This window comes from Carassius gibelio, chromosome B20, assembly GCF_023724105.1.
Source record: "Carassius gibelio isolate Cgi1373 ecotype wild population from Czech Republic chromosome B20, carGib1.2-hapl.c, whole genome shotgun sequence".
In the NCBI taxonomy this organism is placed as follows: domain Eukaryota; kingdom Metazoa; phylum Chordata; class Actinopteri; order Cypriniformes; family Cyprinidae; genus Carassius; species Carassius gibelio.
In genome coordinates, this window is record NC_068415.1 from 21,049,580 (window position 1) to 21,069,242 (window position 19,663).

General features: G+C 39.3%; 1 protein-coding gene across 1 annotated transcript; it reads left to right on the forward strand.

Moving 5' to 3' along the window:
* Window positions 1-4,169: 4,169 nt before the first annotated feature.
* On the forward strand, window positions 4,170-12,693 carry znf770 (zinc finger protein 770). Its single transcript, XM_052586419.1, has 2 exons — window positions 4,170-4,701; window positions 10,051-12,693. The coding sequence occupies exons 1-2, from the start codon at window positions 4,212-4,214 to the stop codon at window positions 12,492-12,494; spliced, it is 2,934 nt and encodes a 977-aa protein (XP_052442379.1). The 5' UTR covers window positions 4,170-4,211; the 3' UTR covers window positions 12,495-12,693.
* Window positions 12,694-19,663: the final 6,970 nt, after the last annotated feature.

Genomic DNA, 19,663 nt, shown 5'->3' on the forward strand with positions numbered 1-19,663 from the left:
AAATCTAAATAATAATAACAACAACTGCACGAAAACTAGCTTTTTCACATTTTGGTTAGAAAATGAAAGTGTTGCTTGACCCTGCAAAACTCACCCCCCACAGTGCTTTGGGTTTGGGAATGGTTGCCACTATGTTGCTGTGTGGTTACCAGGGCGGGCTGGGTGGTTGCTAGGATGTTCTTGGTGGTTTCTAGGTTGGTTTCTAACCCATATCTGAGTCTCTATGATTCCAGTCCATCTCACGTTTATCGTGTAAAAACAGGATATACTCATTTTATTATGGATCATTTTCACATTAAGCAAATTTATATGGAAACCATAGTAAACATACATTTTATTTTCCCATTTAGGCTTACTCCAACAGCAAAACAGAACATCCCCTAGTGGGTTTTCGGCACTTTCCAAAAGAGGAAAAATAGTTTGAAAAATAGAGAAAGATTCTGAAGAGATTTTTTATTTATTTCAGTGTTAGAAATATACATAACATTTATAATGAAAAATTTGGACGATATTTATTGCGGAAATGTTTCATTGCATTTTTTGTGAAAAGTCTAAAAGTAGGCTAGTAGGCTAATAGCACACCTATTTTGAAAAATGCCCAAGCATGTAATACTGTTGGTTTCCTTCCCGAACACCACTAATGACATGACTTGAATTTACATTAATAAATGGGATCCACTGCATTTTAATGTAATTACCAGGAAATAATGATGCCTCTCCTACAGTCTGTATGTATGAGGTCTTATCATAAAGCCCGGGTGTGTGTGAATGGTATTTAGGCTCGAGCTCGACACAAGCACAGAGAGAAACAAAGACTGAGAGCCGTCGTCATTAATCTTAGTCAGTGGCCGGTGCTGGCGCAATCTGCATGACCGGGGCAGTGACAAATGCCACTATGTGACTGCAGCGTCCAATCTCCCCAGCTTCATCTCCCGTTAATGTCACATCCATCAGGCCCGAGCCGCTCGCGCCACGTCGCAGAAAATTAAACTGCTTACAGATAAGGGCTAATTGCATGGACAAGCGCGCGGTGATGGGGTGGTTGCACAAACTGTGCTCTTCTTTAGTGCGACTTCTTTGAAATATGCACCCCCTTATTTTGAGGGTGGTTTAAAAACAGGACACATTTTAAATTAATATTGCATTATAACACTCTGAACTTTAAAAAAGAATAGCCTACCTTAAATATGGCAAGTAACATATCTTTCGGTTAAAGATTTACATTATTTTCGGCAAACTAAAGAAATTACACGGCGTATATTACTGTGCCCAGGAGAAGTAGCCTATTTTAATTATTTATTTTTTTTTAAAAGAAGATTTTAATGTTTTAAAATTGTATTATATGTCCGGGATGAATATCAAAGGATACAACTGTATTTATTTAACTAAACACATTATGCAAGGTTACACACAAAAGCTGAACTACATTGCTTTTATTGTCTGCCTTGATCTGTGCCTGCCCTACAGCTTAACACTGCCATCTAGTGGTGAAACTCTGTTTATGAGAATTAGCTCTCTGTAATTTCAAATAAAATAAAATAAAATATGTATACAATTACTGAGCACGAGTACTGTCTTAATTGCAATTCACAAAGCCCTTTCAGTACTATTTTTTTTTTCCTGCATATTATGGGAAATGTTAGTCACTGCTAAATTTACGGTTGAAATTTTTTAAATAAAGACCATTAAAGAATCTATTTCGATGTGGAATCTATTTCAAAACAGAAACATTCAAGAATGCACTTTATAGATTTATGTTAAAATATTTTGCGAGATACAGGTTTCATTAAAGGATTTAGTTTTGTTTGTTTCTCCCCATCTGGACTTCACACCCCATCCCGGTAGGTGGCGGAATTTCACATTAACATTTGCCAACCGCCACGAAACACGAAAGAAGAAGAAGTAGCGAATGTTGTGTTCGAAGAAGAACATTTTCCAGGACAGAACTGTAGTTAAAGAATTGTTTCTTGTGTTTATGTAATTACGTCGGAACCCTGTCATTGTCTGTTGCGAACACAAACGTCGGAAATTATGACAAATTGAGGAAATCGTCTCTCGACTTAACATCACGAAATTCCTGCGGATAAGGTGTAGTTATTGCTATACCCATTCTTACTTTCATTACATTTCATTAAACTTTAAATATGTTAATACTTCACTATTGACAAACATATGTTGTGTATCCTATCTATCTATCTATCTATCTATCTATCTATCTATCTATCTATCTATCTATCTATCTATCTATCTATCTATCTATCTATCTATTTGTCTGTCTGTCGAAATCAATTAACGTTATGGGTTTAGTAGAAATAAAACAAACAAACAAAAAATAATAGTAAAAGAAAGCATGGTTACTATGGTAAAACCATGGTACCCACAAGTAAACCATGGTTTTGCTACACATTTTGCTACAAAAAAAATGGTGCTTTTGTTAAACAAATGGTAAGCAATACGCCAAAAACATGGTTACTGCACATTTAAAAGCATGGTTAATTTTAATTATTTATATCTTTCCTTACCATTCTTTCTTTCCTTTTTTTTCCTCAGGTGAATACGTTTATAGTGCTCGTTCAGGTTGGTTATATTTTTTTTTTAAAAGAAGAAAAAAAAATGATCACAATTAAATGAGTGGCTTAGATTGGCAGATGTCTGAAATTACTGAAAATGGACAGAGCAAATGGCTGCACAGATACTTTTTACAACCCACTTATGATGGATAGGCTTTCCTTGAGAACTAGGTGTCCCAGTCCTGACATAAAAACTGATAAATAAAAGGTTGATAACAATACAAATGGGTCTGTACTTTTAAAAACCAAAGTATTTAAAGTATTGTCCTAGATGTGCTTAAGAATGGATGCACTGATATTGTTCTGTCTTTGCAGTGCGTGGAGAGAATGCTTAACATTTCGAGCCAGATGTCAGCTCAGATGCAATTTGCCCTTGTAGATGAAGGAGGTTTGGCTCTTCAAACTGGACTGACTTCTGCTTATTCTTCAAAGTATTCAGATGGTCAGTGGATGGAAAAAAAACAGGAAAATGATAAGGCACAAGAACCCATTGTCACAACACGAAATGAGGACAATGATGTAAATGCAAAGCTGGTGAAAACTAAGAATTCTAATGGAAGCAAAAGAGTTCATCAATGCCCTATGTGCCTTAAACGATTTTGTGCACCATCTAAACTAAAAAGGCATTGTCTTATTCACACAAATCAGAGGCCATTTCAGTGTCCCATATGCTGCCGTGCCTTCAGAGAACGCTCTCATCTAAAAGTACACATCAGAACTCACACCAATCCTGAGAAGAGGACACGATCACTCCACAGGTATAAGGAAAACAGCGTGACATGTAATCTAGCATCTAAGTCAAAGTTAAAACCCTCTTCAAAACAATCAACTGGTCAAGACGATACAAAATCAACAGATAAAGAAATGTCAACAGTGCACCAAGACCAATATATGGTTACAGAGAATATGGTGTCTCAAAAAATATGTGGTGACTGCAATGATTCATGTTTACATTTGCCAGATTCTTTTCTAAATGAAGGAGGTTGGGATTGTCACACTGGATGGAGTTCTGCATATTTTTCCAAACCTTCAGAAGGCCAGTGGATGGAGGAAAACCAAAAAACTGAGGAGCAACAAGAAGCCAGTGTCACAACACAAAATAAGGACAATGATGTACATTCAAAAGTGTGGCAAAGTAAGAAATCTGTTGGAAGCAAAAAAGTTTATGATTGCCCTGTGTGCCGTAAAACGTTTGGTGCTCCATCCGAACTAAAAAGACATTGTCTTATTCACACAAATCAAAGGCCATTTCAGTGTCCCATATGCTGCCGTGCCTTCAGAGAACGCTCTCATCTAAAAGTACACTTTTCAACTCACAATATCCGTGAGAAGCGAAGAGCACCATCAATCCAGAGCTATAGAGTCAATAGTGTGCCCTGTAATCAAGCGTCCAAATCAAGGTTAAAATCCTCTCCAAAACAAACAACTGCCCAAGATGATACAAAGTCAACAGATAAAGAAAAGTCAACGGAGCACCAAGATGAAAAAATGTTTATAAAGAATATGGCTTCTCAAATTATTAGTTGTGACTGTAGTGAATCAGATGCATGCGTGCAAGACTCCTTTCTAAATAAAAAAGGTTGGGTTCGTCACACTGGGCTGAGTTCTGCATATTTTTCCAAACCTTCAGAAGGCCAGTGGATGGAGGAAATACAAGAATCTGAGGAGAAACAAGAATCCAGTGTCTCAACACAAAGTGAGGATGATGTAAATATGAAGGTGTTGCAAAGTAAGAAATCTGATGGAAACAAAAGAGTTTATGATTGCCCTGTGTGCCATAAACGGTTTGGTGCTCCATCCGAACTTAAAAGACATTGTCTTATTCACACAAATCAAAGGCCATTTCAGTGTCCCATATGCTGCCGTGCCTTCAGAGAACGCTCTCATCTAAAAGTACACATCAGAACTCATGATGTCCCTGTGAAGAGGAGGATACCATCACTCCAGAGCTACAGAGACAACATAGTGTCCTGTAATCAGGCTTCAAAGTCACAACCCTCTCCAAAATTTCTAACTGCCCACAATGATACCTCTTCAACAAATAAACAAAAGTCAACCGTGCAGCAAGATCAAAATGTGCTTCCAGAGGATATGCTGTCTCAAAAAATATGTGGTGACTGCAATGATTCAGGTGTACATTTTCCAGATTCTCTTTTAATTGAAGGAGGTTGGGATTGTCGCACTGGATTGAGTTCTGCATATTCTTCCAAACCTTCAGAGAGCCAGTGGATGGAGGAGATCCAAGAATCTGAGGAGGAACGAGAAGCCAACCTCACAACACAAAATGAGGACAAGGATGTAAATGAAAAACTGTTGCAAAGAAAGAATTCAAATGTAAGCAAAAGAGTTTATGATTGCCCTGTGTGCCATAAACGGTTTGGTGCTCCATCCGAACTAAAAAGACATTGTCTTATTCACACAAATCAAAGGCCATTTCAGTGTCCCATATGCTGCCGTGCCTTCAGAGAACGCTCTCATCTAAAAGTACACATCAGAACTCATGATGTCCCTGTAAAGAGGAGGACACCATCACTCCAGAGCTACAGAGACAACATAGTGTCCTGTAATCGACCATCAAAGTCACAACCCTCTCCAAAATTTCTAACTGCCCACAATGATACCACTTCAAAAAATAAACAAAAGTCAACCGTGCAGGAAGATCAAAATGTGCTTACAGAGGATATGCTGTCTAAAAAAATATGTGGTGACTGCAATGATTCAGGTGTACATTTTCCAGATACTCTTTTAATTGAAGGAGGTTGGGATCGTCACACTGGACAGAGTTCTGCATATTCTTCCAAACCTTCAGAGAGCCAGTGGATGGAGGAAAACCAAGAATCTCAGGAGGAACGAGAAGCTAGTGTCACAACACAAAATGAGGACAAGGATGTAAATGAAAAAGTGTTGCAAAGAAATAATTCTAACGTAAACAAAAGAGTTTATGATTGCCCTGTATGCCATAAAAAGTTTGATGCTCCATCCGAACTAAAAAGACATTGTCTTATTCACACAAATCAGAGGCCATTTCAGTGTTCCATATGCTGCCGTGCCTTCAGAGAACGCTCTCATCTAAAAGTACACATCAGAACTCACACCAACCCTGTGAAGAGGAGGACACGATCACTCCAGAGCTATAAGAACAACAGCGTGACCTGTTATCAAACATCCAAGTCAAGGTTAAAACCCTGTCCTAAATATCTAACTGTCCAAAACATCGCTAGTTCAGCAGAAAAACAACAGTCAGCATCTCACCAAGACGACAATAGGGTTACAGAGATTGTGGCATGTCAAATTATTAGTGGTGACTGCAGTGAATCAGATGGATATTTGGAGGACTCCCTTCTAAATAAAGAAGGTTTGGATCTTCACACTGTATTGAGTTCTGCATATTCTCCTAAACCTTCAGAGAGCCAGTGGATGGAGGAAATCCAAGAATCTGAGGAGAAACAAGAAGCCAGTGTCACAACACAAAATGAGGACAATGGTGCAAATTCAAAAGTGTGGCAAAGTAAGAATTGTAATAGAAGCAAAAGAGTTTATTATTGCCCTGTGTGCCGTAAACAGTTTGGTGCTCCATCTGAACTTAAAAGGCATTGTCTTATTCACACAAATCAAAGGCCATTTCAGTGTCCCATATGCTGCCGTGCCTTCAGAGAACGCTCTCATCTAAAAGTACACTTTTCAACTCACAATATCCGTGAGAAGCGAAGAGCACCATCAATCCAGAGCTATAGAGTCAATAGTGTGCCCTGTAATCAAGCGTCCAAATCAAGGTTAAAATCCTCTCCAAAACAAACAACTGCCCAAGATGATACAAAGTCAACAGATAAAGAAAAGTCAATGGAGCACCAAGATGAAAAAATGGTTATAGAGAATATGGCTTCTCAAATTATTAGTTGTGACTGTAGTGAATCAGATGCATGCGTGCAAGACTCCTTTCTAAATAAAAAAGGTTGGGATCGTCACACAGGGCTGAGTTCTCTATATTTTTCCAAACCTTCAGAAGGCCAGTGGATGGAGGAAATACAAGAATCTGAGGAGAAACAAGAATCCAGTGTCTCAACACAAAGTGAGGATGATTTAAATATGAAGGTGTTGCAAAGTAAGAAATCTGATGGAAACAAAAGAGTTTATGATTGCCCTGTGTGCCATAAACGGTTTGGTGCTCCCTCCGAACTAAAAAGACATTGTCTTATTCACACAAATCAGAGGCCATTTCAGTGTCCCATATGCTGCCGTGCCTTCAGAGAAAGCTCTCATCTAAAAGTACACATCAGAACTCACACCAACCCTGTGAAGAGGAGGACACGATCATTCCAGGGCTATAAGGACAACAGCGTACCGTGTTATCAAAAATCCAAGTCAAGGTTTAAACCCTGTCCAAAATATCTAACTGTCCAAAACAACACTAGTTCAACAGAAAAACAACAGTCAGCATCTCACCAAGACGACAATAGGGTTACAGAGATTGTGGCATGTCAAATTATTAGTGGTGACTACAGTGAATCAGATGGATATTTGGAAGAATCCCTTCTAAATAAAGAAGGTTTGGATCTTCACACTGGACAGAGTTCTGCATATTCTCCTAAACCTCCAGAGAGCCAGTGGATGGAGGAAATCCAAGAATCTGAGGAGGAACAAGAAGCCAGTGTCACAACACAAAATGAGGAAAATGGTGTAAATTCAAAAGTGTGGCAAAGTAAGAATTGTAATAGAAGCAAAATAGTTTATGATTGCCCTGTGTGCCATAAACGGTTTGGTGCTCCATCCGAATTAAAAAGACATTGTTTTATTCACACAAATCAGAGGCCATTTCAGTGTCCCATATGCTGCCGTGCCTTCAGAGAACGCTCTCATCTAAAAGTACACATCAGAACTCATGATGTCCCTGTGAAGCGGAGAACACCATCACTCCAGAGCTACAGAGACAACATAGTGTCCTGTAGTCAGGCTTCAAAGTCAAAACCCTCTCCAAAATTTCTAACTGCCCACAATGATACCACTTCAAAAAATAAACAAAAGTCAACCGTGCAGGAAGATCAAAATGTGCTTACAGAGGATATGCTGTCTAAAAAAATATGTGGTGACTGCAATGATTCAGGTGTACATTTTCCAGATACTCTTTTAATTGAAGGAGGTTGGGATCGTCACACTGGACAGAGTTCTGCATATTCTTCCAAACCTTCAGAGAACCAGTGGATGGAGGAAAACAAAGAATCTCAGGAGGAACGAGAAGCTAGTGTCACAACACAAAATGAGGACAAGAATGTAAATGAAAAAGTGTTGCAAAGAAATAATTCTAACGTAAACAAAAGAGTTTATGATTGCCCTGTATGCCATAAAAAGTTTGATGCTCCATCCGAACTAAAAAGACATTGTCTTATTCACACAAATCAGAGGCCATTTCAGTGTTCCATATGCTGCCGTGCCTTCAGAGAACGCTCTCATCTAAAAGTACACATCAGAACTCACACCAACCCTGTGAAGAGGAGGACACGATCACTCCAGAGCTATAAGAACAACAGCGTGACCTGTTATCAAACATCCAAGTCAAGGTTAAAACCCTGTCCTAAATATCTAACTGTCCAAAACAATGCTAGTTCAACAGAAAAACAACAGTCAGCATCTCACCAAGACGACAATAGGGTTACAGAGATTGTGGCATGTCAAATTATTAGTGGTGACTGCAGTGAATCAGATGGATATTTGGAGGACTCCCTTCTAAATAAAGAAGGTTTGGATCTTCACACTGTATTGAGTTCTGCATATTCTCCTAAACCTCCAGAGAGCCAGTGGATAGAGGAAATCCAAGAATCTGAGGAGGAACAAGAAGCCAGTGTCACAACACAAAATGAGGACAATGGTGCAAATTCAAAAGTGTGGCAAAGTAAGAATTGTAATAGAAGCAAAAGAGTTTATTATTGCCCTGTGTGCCGTAAACGGTTTGGTGCTCCATCTGAACTTAAAAGGCATTGTCTTATTCACACAAATCAAAGGCCATTTCAGTGTCCCATATGCTGCCGTGCCTTCAGAGAACGCTCTCATCTAAAAGTACACTTTTCAACTCACAATATCCGTGAGAAGCGAAGAGCACCATCAATCCAGAGCTATAGAGTCAATAGTGTGCCCTGTAATCAAGCGTCCAAATCAAGGTTAAAATCCTCTCCAAAACAAACAACTGCCCAAGATGATACAAAGTCAACAGATAAAGAAAAGTCAATGGAGCACCAAGATGAAAAAATGGTTATAGAGAATATGGCTTCTCAAATTATTAGTTGTGACTGTAGTGAATCAGATGCATGTTTGCTAGATTCCCTTCTAAATAAAAAAGGTTGGGATTGTCACACAGGGCTGAGTTCTCTATATTTTTCCAAACCTTCAGAAGGCCAGTGGATGGAGGAAATACAAGAATCTGAGGAGAAACAAGAATCCAGTGTCTCAACACAAAGTGAGGATGATGTAAATGTGAAGGTGTTGCAAAGTAAGAAATCTGATGGAAACAAAATAGTTTATGATTGTCCTGTGTGCCATAAACGGTTTGGTGCTCCATCCGAACTAAAAAGACATTGTCTTATTCACACAAATCAGAGGCCATTTCAGTGTCCCATATGCTGCCGTGCCTTCAGAGAAAGCTCTCATCTAAAAGTACACATCAGAACTCACACCAACCCTGTGAAGAGGAGGACACGATCATTCCAGGGCTATAAGGACAACAGCGTACCGTGTTCTCAAACATCCAAGTCAAGGTTTAAACCCTGTCCAAAATATCTAACTGTCCAAAACAACACTAGTTCAACAGAAAAACAACAGTCAGCATCTCACCAAGACGACAATAGGGTTACAGAGATTGTGGCATGTCAAATTATTAGTGGTGACTACAGTGAATCAGATGGATATTTGGAAGAATCCCTTCTAAATAAAGAAGGTTTGGATCTTCACACTGGACAGAGTTCTGCATATTCTCCTAAACCTCCAGAGAGCCAGTGGATGGAGGAAATCCAAGAATCTGAGGAGGAACAAGAAGCCAGTGTCACAACACAAAATGAGGAAAATGGTGTAAATTCAAAAGTGTGGCAAAGTAAGAATTGTAATAGAAGCAAAATAGTTTATGATTGCCCTGTGTGCCATAAACGGTTTGGTGCTCCATCCGAATTAAAAAGACATTGTTTTATTCACACAAATCAGAGGCCATTTCAGTGTCCCATATGCTGCCGTGCCTTCAGAGAACGCTCTCATCTAAAAGTACACATCAGAACTCATGATGTCCCTGTGAAGCGGAGAACACCATCACTCCAGAGCTACAGAGACAACATAGTGTCCTGTAGTCAGGCTTCAAAGTCAAAACCCTCTCCAAAATTTCTAACTGCCCACAATGATACCACTTCAAAAAATAAACAAAAGTCAACCGTGCAGGAAGATCAAAATCTGCTTCCAGAGGATATGCTGTCTCAAAAAATATGTGGTGACTACAATGATTCAGGTGTACATTTTCCAGATACTCTTTTAATTGAAGGAGGTTGGGATCGTCACACTGGACAGAGTTCTGCATATTCTTCCAAACCTTCAGAGAGCCAGTGGATGGAGGAAAACCAAGAATCTCAGGAGGTACGAGAAGCTAGTGTCACAACACAAAATGAGGACAAGGATGTAAATGAAAAAGTGTTGCAAATAAATAATTCTAACGTAAACAAAAGAGTTTATGATTGCCCTGTGTGCCATAAAAAGTTTGATGCTCCATCCGAACTAAAAAGACATTGTCTTATTCACACAAATCAGAGGCCATTTCAGTGTCCCATATGCTGCCGTGCCTTCAGAGAACGCTCTCATCTAAAAGTACACATCAGAACTCACACCAACCCTGTGAAGAGGAGGACACGATCACTCCAGGGCTATAAGGACAACAGCGTGACCTGTTTTCTAGCATCTAAGTCAAAGATAAAACCCTCTCCAAAATATCTAACTGTCCAAAACATCGCTAGTTCAGCAGAAAAACAACAGTCAGCATCTCACCAAGACGACAATAGGGTTACAGAGATTGTGGCATGTCAAATTATTAGTGGTGACTGCAGTGAATCAGATGGATATTTGGAAGACTCCCTTCTAAATAAAGAAGGTTTGGATCTTCACACTGTATTGAGTTCTGAATATTCTCCTAAACCTTCAGAGAGCCAGTGGATAGAGGAAATCCAAGAATCTGAGGAGGAACAAGAAGCCAGTGTCACAACACAAAATGAGGACAATGGTGCAAATTCAAAAGTGTGGCAAAGTAAGAATTGTAATAGAAGCAAAAGAGTTTATTATTGCCCTGTGTGCCGTAAACGGTTTGGTGCTCCATCTGAACTTAAAAGACATTGTCTTATTCACACAAATCAAAGGCCATTTCAGTGTCCCATATGCTGCCGTGCCTTCAGAGAACGCTCTCATCTAAAAGTACACTTTTCAACTCACAATATCCGTGAGAAGCGAAGCGCACCATCAATCCAGAGCTATAGAGTCAATAGTGTGCCCTGTAATCAAGCGTCCAAATCAAGGTTAAAATCCTCTCCAAAACAAACAACTGCCCAAGATGATACAAAGTCAACAGATAAAGAAAAGTCAACGGAGCACCAAGATGAAAAAATGGTTATAGAGAATATGGCTTCTCAAATTATTAGTTGTGACTGTAGTGAATCAGATGCATGTTTGCTAGATTCCCTTCTAAATAAAAAAGGTTGGGATTGTCACACAGGGCTGAGTTCTCTATATTTTTCCAAACCTTCAGAAGGCCAGTGGATGGAAGAAATACAAGAATCTGAGGAGAAACAAGAATCCAGTGTCTCACCACAAAGTGAGGACGATGTAAATGTGAAGGTGCAAAGTAAGAAATCTGATGGAAACAAAAGAGTTTATGATTGCCCTGTGTGCCATAAACGGTTTGGTGCTCCATCCGAACTAAAAAGACATTGTCTTATTCACACAAATCAAAGGCCATTTCAGTGTCCCATATGCTGCCGTGCCTTCAGAGAACGCTCTCATCTAATAGTACACATCAGAACTCACACCAACCCTGTGAAGAGGACACCATCACTCCACACCTACAAAGACAACATAGTGTCCTGTAATCGAGCATCTAAGTCAAAGTTAAAACCCTCTCCAAAATGTCTAACTGCACACAATGATACCACTTCAACAAATAAACAAAAGTCAACCGTGCAGCAAGACCAAAATGTGCTTACAGAGGATATGCTGTCTCAAAAAATATGTGGTGACTGCAATGATTCAAGTGTTTATTTGTCAAAAAGTACTAGCCCTTTAGAGAATGTTGAGAATAACAAATCAGTTTTGGGTCTGATGCATAAAACTGACATCTTGCTTGATGGGAAAAAGGCATCTGACATTGTGCCTTTTGGCAGGGTGAGTGACTGTCCACCCAAAACTGACTCATCTCTCCGTCATTGTGCTCCCGAATCAAGAACTGAGGAAAAATGGGAACTTTACATAGACGATGTTGAAGATGTCTTTGTGGACTCTGACACTGTTGTCACACAGTGTGTCCCTGGTTCTCACGGGTCCAGTTCTTGTCAGTATCAACAGAATCCTGATGTTCCCAGAATCCAAGAAGTTGTTGTGGAGCTTGAGGACTTTGAGGATCCAGGTGAATGCTTTATCAAAACTCCACATGACCTCCCCTTTTGTCGTGACTGTAGTCGGAGTTTCCGCACGGTTAGGAACTTGTATGCACATAATTGTACAAACGGATATCCTGAAGGTGAAGTGAAGAAATCCCACCAGTGTGACATTTGCTTCAAATTCTTCAGCGCACCATCCAAATTGAAGAGTCACTATGTTACTCACACGGGTCAGAGGCCTTTCCTATGCACACAGTGTCAGAAGTCCTACACACAGCCCCATCATCTAAAAACACACATGCTGTCCCACAGGTAGAATGGTTACTCAAGGGTTGTCCAAAGATATGACCAAACCAAAAGGGTTTTCAATTGTATTTCATTTGTGTGTTATAAAGTTTTATGCAGAATGTTTGGCTTTCAAAGTGACCCAATATGGATTTTTGAAAATTACCTTTCATGCAGTCTGTAACACAGCTTTAAGTGATTAAAAAGACTCTGCAGTTTTAAATCTGAAAGTGCATTGTGTATAAAGTTATTGTCTCTCAAAAGAAAATGTCAACTCTGAATCATTGAAACTGTCCTTTTAAAAACGAATCCCAAGCCATTTCATGAACATTAGAATATTGCCCGCACACTTGTTGGCCTTTGGCGTTTCTAAATGAAGATGCAAATTCGTTCTCTTCCACTAGGTGCGCTTTTGGGGCGGTAAAATAGCTTTTCCCCTGGTAACGCTGTACACAAAGCAGAACTGCGCTCACAAACACTGCTTTGTCAGGCATTACAGGCAAGAGGAAATCGACCAATCACCGCAGATAAGCGTCACGCAAAGGAGGGGTTTGGAAAAATCTATCGTTGAGCAAATAAGATATAAATAAATGCAAATTATAGCATTTAAATTTATTCATTAGCAGACGCTTTTATCCAAAGCGACTTACAGTACATTCAGGCTATACATTTCACCAGTATGTATGTTCTCTGGGAATCGAGCCCATGACCTTTTGCGCTGCTAACGCAATGCTCTACTACTAAGCCACAGGAACACATTATAAGACTATGAAAGTGTTTTTTGAGCTTGCATGCATGTCAACCTGTCAGGGACTCCCAACGCCAAAATATGAACATTTCATAACCCATAATAGGGGGACTTTAAAATAAATTTTGTATTTCCTGTTACAGTTTACATACATTTCAAATAAAACATTAATGTATAAAATGAGTCTTTTCTCGAGTGGCTGTTACATTTCTTTTTCTTCTTCTTCTTCTTCTTCTTTTAATTTAACAATAAATAAAGTAATTGGCTGCACTTTAAGAAATGTGCATCAGATGTCAATATAACAACACTAAAGCTGTTGCATGGCATCTGTTTTCAATTTTTCCGACTCAAAATCTTATTCAGTATAGGACCGTTTGTCATTTGCAGTACTTCTTTGTATAGCCACTAGATGGTGTAAGTCGCTTTGTCACTTTTATCAATTTTACAAAAGCAACGGACACTTATGCTCCACTGCAAATGTCTATTGCACGGAAATGATATGACATTATGGCTTTTAAAAAACTACCAATCAGGTTAGCACACTATGGCTGACATTAATGTATCCTGATAGTCTTAAATCTAATAGCACATTTCATACAAGACTTTTCAACTTAACCTCTTTTTGTAAACTTCTGGAGTCCTTCAGTAGTACAGAGGTAATGGGATTTACGTAGAGTTTAAGTAGGAAACTATATATATATATCCTATGGTTAAATTTAGGGTCTACCCAAATATATCCTGAAAAAAGGAGAGTTTGTTTATTTATTTGTTAAATTATTTTTACCTGAACAACCCAACGTCCAATCATATTGTCTCATTGCTAACAGGAAATCACTCCATGTACCTGTAAGCTTTATTCAAATTAAGTGTTTGCTGTAGTAAGGAACAAGTACCTTACCTGACACACTTACCTCTTGTCCTGGAGGTGGAGGAAATTATAGGGAATTTTCTACATGTCGCAAAATTAATAATATCAGAAAAGCATTGTCACCTCCACTAAACGTTTATTCCTAGAAGAGGTGTTTGGTTTAGCATGAGTATATCAAGGTGTCTTTTTGCCACCCAAAAGTTTTGGAATAGGCTACTGCTTTTTCAGATAGAGAGAGAGATAAACAATCAGCCAACCTAATCCTTCACAAGATACTTTAAATATCAAATGACAGGTCATAAATCTGCTGTGAGTAAATTAGTGAATTAGTCAGCATTCAAGTTACATTCCAGGTCACACTCAGATTAAGCTTTGTTCTCATCATTTACATTTCTCTTGAGGAGGTCAACACAAAGTCTAATCTCTATCTGATAGGATCATCAAGTCATTTAGGTCAAATACATTGTTAAATTTTGGCTAATGATGTTTGTGGTGAGACAAAAGGATTTTGTTTATCTTGTCAAATATATCCACAAATGCTTGTTCAAGCGCCATAATTTCATAGTCACGTATTGCTTTTCTGCTCTTTAATGCATGACCCAGACCAATAAGAGGATATTGCCCTGCCAAGCAGATGAGCATTAACATGCAACCCACAACTGACAGGTCATTAGAGCAACAACAAAAGCTTCTCTAATACTTTGCTGATTCTGATTTTAGTGTGTTTTTGTTTTAAACCTGGAACCAATTCGTAATTATATGGTGACCCATCTAGAATCTGTATATTTTAAAGCTTAACTGTAATATTTTCAGTATTAACACACCCACTAGTATCCCACTTGAATATGCAGAGCCAAACCAAAAGTAACCCAAGCCATTCACCATTTTTCTAGTTTGAGTGTCCGATTCATAAATAAATATCTTAATGAAGTCATAGGTTCACAAAACAATTTTGGAAACTTTTCTTAAAATGAGAAAAAAAAAAAGAAAAAAAAAACAGTTCCATTTGTTTATTCTGCCAACAGAGCAACAACAAAGCTTACTTCCGAGTGCTTCCCATGTAAAAATCGTGGCAACACACCAGTTATTCTTGTCAAACACACCAGTTATTTTTGCAATTCACGTTGACACCTGGTGTCTTGTTTCGTCAGACCATTTGTGCATCAGTGCAAACAGAGTGAAAGGTTAAGATCCATTTAAAACAAAATGAGTGATAGCCAACAGGGTCTTTTTTCTTCTGTGATTGAAGTCAGCAGCTGAATATGGTGAAACTCTTGTGTTGAGAGCAGTTGGTACACTCTGCTAAAGACTGAGCACTGCCTGCAGCATGGATGAAAAAGAGCAATAAAATGTCCATTGTTTAGTTCTGAAAATTATCATTTATATTTTTGTCTTTGGAGTTAATGTCTTCAACTTTAGCACAGCAAATCATTAGGTGCTACAGGACTGAATTGTGTGAACATGTAATTTATCCCATACTATATCGGAACACATTGAACTGGCTGTCCAAAAACTAAAAATTGTGACCTTATCAGGCAGCGTCTGAAGGTATGATGCTTTGATGCACATCTGTATGTCTGTACATTTTGAATCTTCTCAAAATGAGAAGTTGAAACTTTTTAGACCAGGTTTAATGCTTATAAATTCAGAGCTTCTTAGTTAAAAAAAAAAAAAATCCCTTGAATCTGAGTTTTTGTTAAATGCTCTATTCAACTAAAATCCCTAGAGCTCAGATGTTCTCATTTTCCTGTAGTGTTTGCCCATTTGTGCATGCAGGTTCAAGCGCTCTCTCTGTGATGTGAGGATCTCCTTTCAAATCCCTCTATCCCTTTTTCATTCCAACAATGGCAGCTCAGTGTCAATAAGACTTTCCAAAATAACCTCAGACATTGAGGCAGAGGGCTGCATGTTTTTATTATGAGCCAGTAAAAGATGTCAGCAGAGTACACCTCTCAGCGTGGCTCTGCCACACTCGGTTTAAGAAGCGGTGAAGGTTTCAAACTCCCTGCAGGCAACAGGATTCCAGCGGTTTAATTTTGTTAAGCAGGCCCATTCATGCAAGGATGCTTGTAGATCACAAAAATTATATAAAAAATATATGTAAATAATGAAAAAAGAAAGTAATTTAAAGTAAATGTTAAATGACTGCCTGGTAGCAATCTAAAACTTTAGCATAATTATTACATTTCCTAATCGGTTGTTGTGCTATACTAACTCACATGTTCTGGGTAATTGCGTGGAGTATGTGGTTACAAAAGTTCTGAGTGTCATAGATACAGTAACGGTTGACCATCTCGGAACAGTCAATTGCTGCTTTTCCACTGCATGGTGCAATTCAGCTTATTACGGCTCAGCTTGGCACAGTTTGCGTTTCCACTGCAGTTCAGTACCGCTTTAGAGTGGGCGGCATTATTTACATGTCATTATACACTGAACGAAATTATAAAAGCAAAATGTATTCTATTCTATTTGTATTCTAAAAAATGTGTATTCTATGTGTACTGCGCTAGACTAACTGAGACTTGTCATGACACTTGTATACTGTTGTTCTCTTGTTGGTCTGATAAAAGCATCTGCTAAGTGATTAAATGTAATGTATATGTAAATGCAACACTTTTGTTTTTGTCCCCATTTTTCATGAGCTGACCTCAACGTTCTTTTTCTGTGTACACAATAGGCCTATTTCTCTCAAATATTGTTCATAAATCTGTCTAAATCTTTGTTAGTGAGCATCCATCCACCTCACAGGTGTGGCATATCAAGATGCTGAGGCCACAATAATTTAGGCTGGCCACAATAAAAGGACAATCTAAAATGTCCAGTTTTATCACACAGCACAATGCCACAGATGTTGCAAGTTTTTAGGTAGCGTGCAATTGGCATACTGACTGCAGGAATGTCCAAAAGAGCTGTTGCCTGTGAATTGAATGTTAATTTCCATAAGCCGGCTCCAAAGATGTTTCAGAGAATTTGGCAGTACATCCAAACAACCTTACAACCAGGGGCATAAATTACATGGGGAACATGAATTTCTGCACAAACATCTCCATCTCAGGGAAGCTCATCTGCATGCTTGTCATCCTCATCAGGGTCTCAACCTGACTGCAGTCCGTCATCGTAACTGACTTGAGTTGGCAAAGCTCACATTCAATGGAGAGGTGTTTTCTTCACGGATGATTCCCGGTCTTCACTGTACAGGACAGATGGCAGACAGTATGTATGGCGTTGTGTGGGTGAAGGGTTTGCTGATGTCAACGTTGTGGATCGAGTGGCCCATGGTGGTGGTGGTGTTATGGTATGGACAGGCATTTGTTATGAACAACGAACACAGGTGCATTTTATTGATGGCATTTTGAAGGCACAGAGGTACTGTGACGACATCCTCAGGGCCATTGTTGGGCCATTCATCCACGACCATCAACTCATGTCGCAAGGATCTGTACACAATTCCTGGAAGCTGAAAACATCCCAGTTCTTGCATGGCCAGCATACTCACCAAACATAACACGTTTGGGATGCTCTGGATCGGCGTATACGACGGCGTGTTCCAGTTCCTGCCAATATCCAGCAACTTTGCACAGCCATTGAAGATAAGTGGACCAACATTCTACAGGACACAATCAACAACCTGATCCACTCTGTGTGAAGAAGATGTGTTGCACTGCGCAAGGCAAATGGTGGTCACACCAGATACTGACTGGTTCCATCCCCCCCCCCCCCCCCCCCCGTGCAAATTAATATTGCATAAATATTGCAAAAATACAGCCTAAGGAACTCCTGTTCAAATCATCATTGCACAAATCAATGGTGATATTGAAAGTGGATTTGCGCAGCTTGTCAGTTAACAATGGCTCCATGTAGTAACAGCTGCACAATGTGAAATCACAGACCTGATGGTAATTACCGCTGATTAGATAACCGGCTTTACTGATGAGATGTGCATTAATAATCGGTCGATATATATCATGCACCCCGACACATAACCCTACTCCACATCCACTGTGACCTTGTCCCTATCCTAAAGATTCCACTCCTAGCCAAGCCTGGGATGAAGTTACACACAAAGGCCTTCCAGTGCTCTGAAGCCAAAAGGGTCTCTCTCAGCTATAGCCCCCAGGGTCTGTCTACTGGCCCTCTCCTGTGTGCTTGTGTTAGTGATAATAATAGAAGGTTAAGTGTCTGATGATGCGGGAAACAATCTTTGTCACTGGGGTGAGAATGAGAGGCATCTCTGTGGGTAGGAAGCCAGGATATTTTGGCCAGGCCAGGGTCTTTCACTTCAGCAGCAGTGGTTCTGGTTTCAAGGCCACCCCCTCCTCAAAGCACAGAAACCTTACACCACAAGAATTGACTTAATGTGACTCAGCTCCTCAACTTCACTGACGACCATAGTGGGTCAGGTATTCAAGACTCGGGTCATATGGTTGTTCAGATCTCTGAGCTCTGTTGCTGTTGGTTCATTTATTAATGGATCTTTAATAGTACTTGAGACATTTGTTATGTAATGGTGCTAAATATCACTATTGGTTATATGAAATACATAATTGCTACTTCATTTCCCTAAAATAACTCTTTGGCATATGCAGGCCCAAACAGTTTGTGTTAAACCTGATGATTACATTATTTTAAATGAGTCTTCCCCCCAAGATTACTGTTATAATCATGAGCCACGTCCAAAAAGCAAAGGGGGAGGTGTTGCTTGATGTTGAGGTGTTGATTTAAAACAATGTTTTCAGGATTTCTCAAAGGGCAGGCTTCAAGTATAACTCGTTTTAAGTAATGGTGCTTCATTTAATACTGTCACATGGAATTGATGTTGATGGTGTTGAAATTATGCAGCCATGATGATATGTGAGATCATTATTTAGTTTTGTGCAAGCTTCATATAGCTAAAACTGTAAATTCCACTTCTTGTTACAAGTATTGTAGAACCATCACTTCAACCAATAAAGACTGCTTTGTAAGTAACCTTCCTGATGTATCCGAATTCCTTAGCATATCTTAAACCTCAGAACAACTTGATGATGTAACAGAAACTATGGACTGTCTCTTTTCTAGCATTTTAAATACAGTTGCTTCTTTACGCTTAAGGAAGGTTAAGTAGAACAGTCTGACACCATGGTATAATGAGTACACTCACACCTTAAAGAGAGCAGCCACACTCTTGCAGTTTAAATATAGATTAAAGACCCATCTCCTTAACCTGGTTTACACATAACACACAAATATGCTTTTAATATCCAAATACGTTAAAGTAAGTAAAATACTTATTCCGAGGTCACCGTAGCCACCAGATTTAGTCTGTATCCAAGTCAGAGGGTCACTGCAGTCACCCGGATCCAGTACGTATCCAGACCAGATGGTGGATCAGCACCTAAAAAGGACTTCTACAGTCCTGAAAGACAGCAGAGACCAGGACAACTAGAGCCCCAGATTCAGATCCCCTGTGAAGACCTTGTCTCAGACGACCATCGAAACAAGACCACAGGAAACAGATGATTCTTCTGCACAATCTGACTTTGCTGCAGCATGGAATTGAACTAATAGTTTCGTCTGGTCAGAGGAGAACTGGCCCCCCAACTGA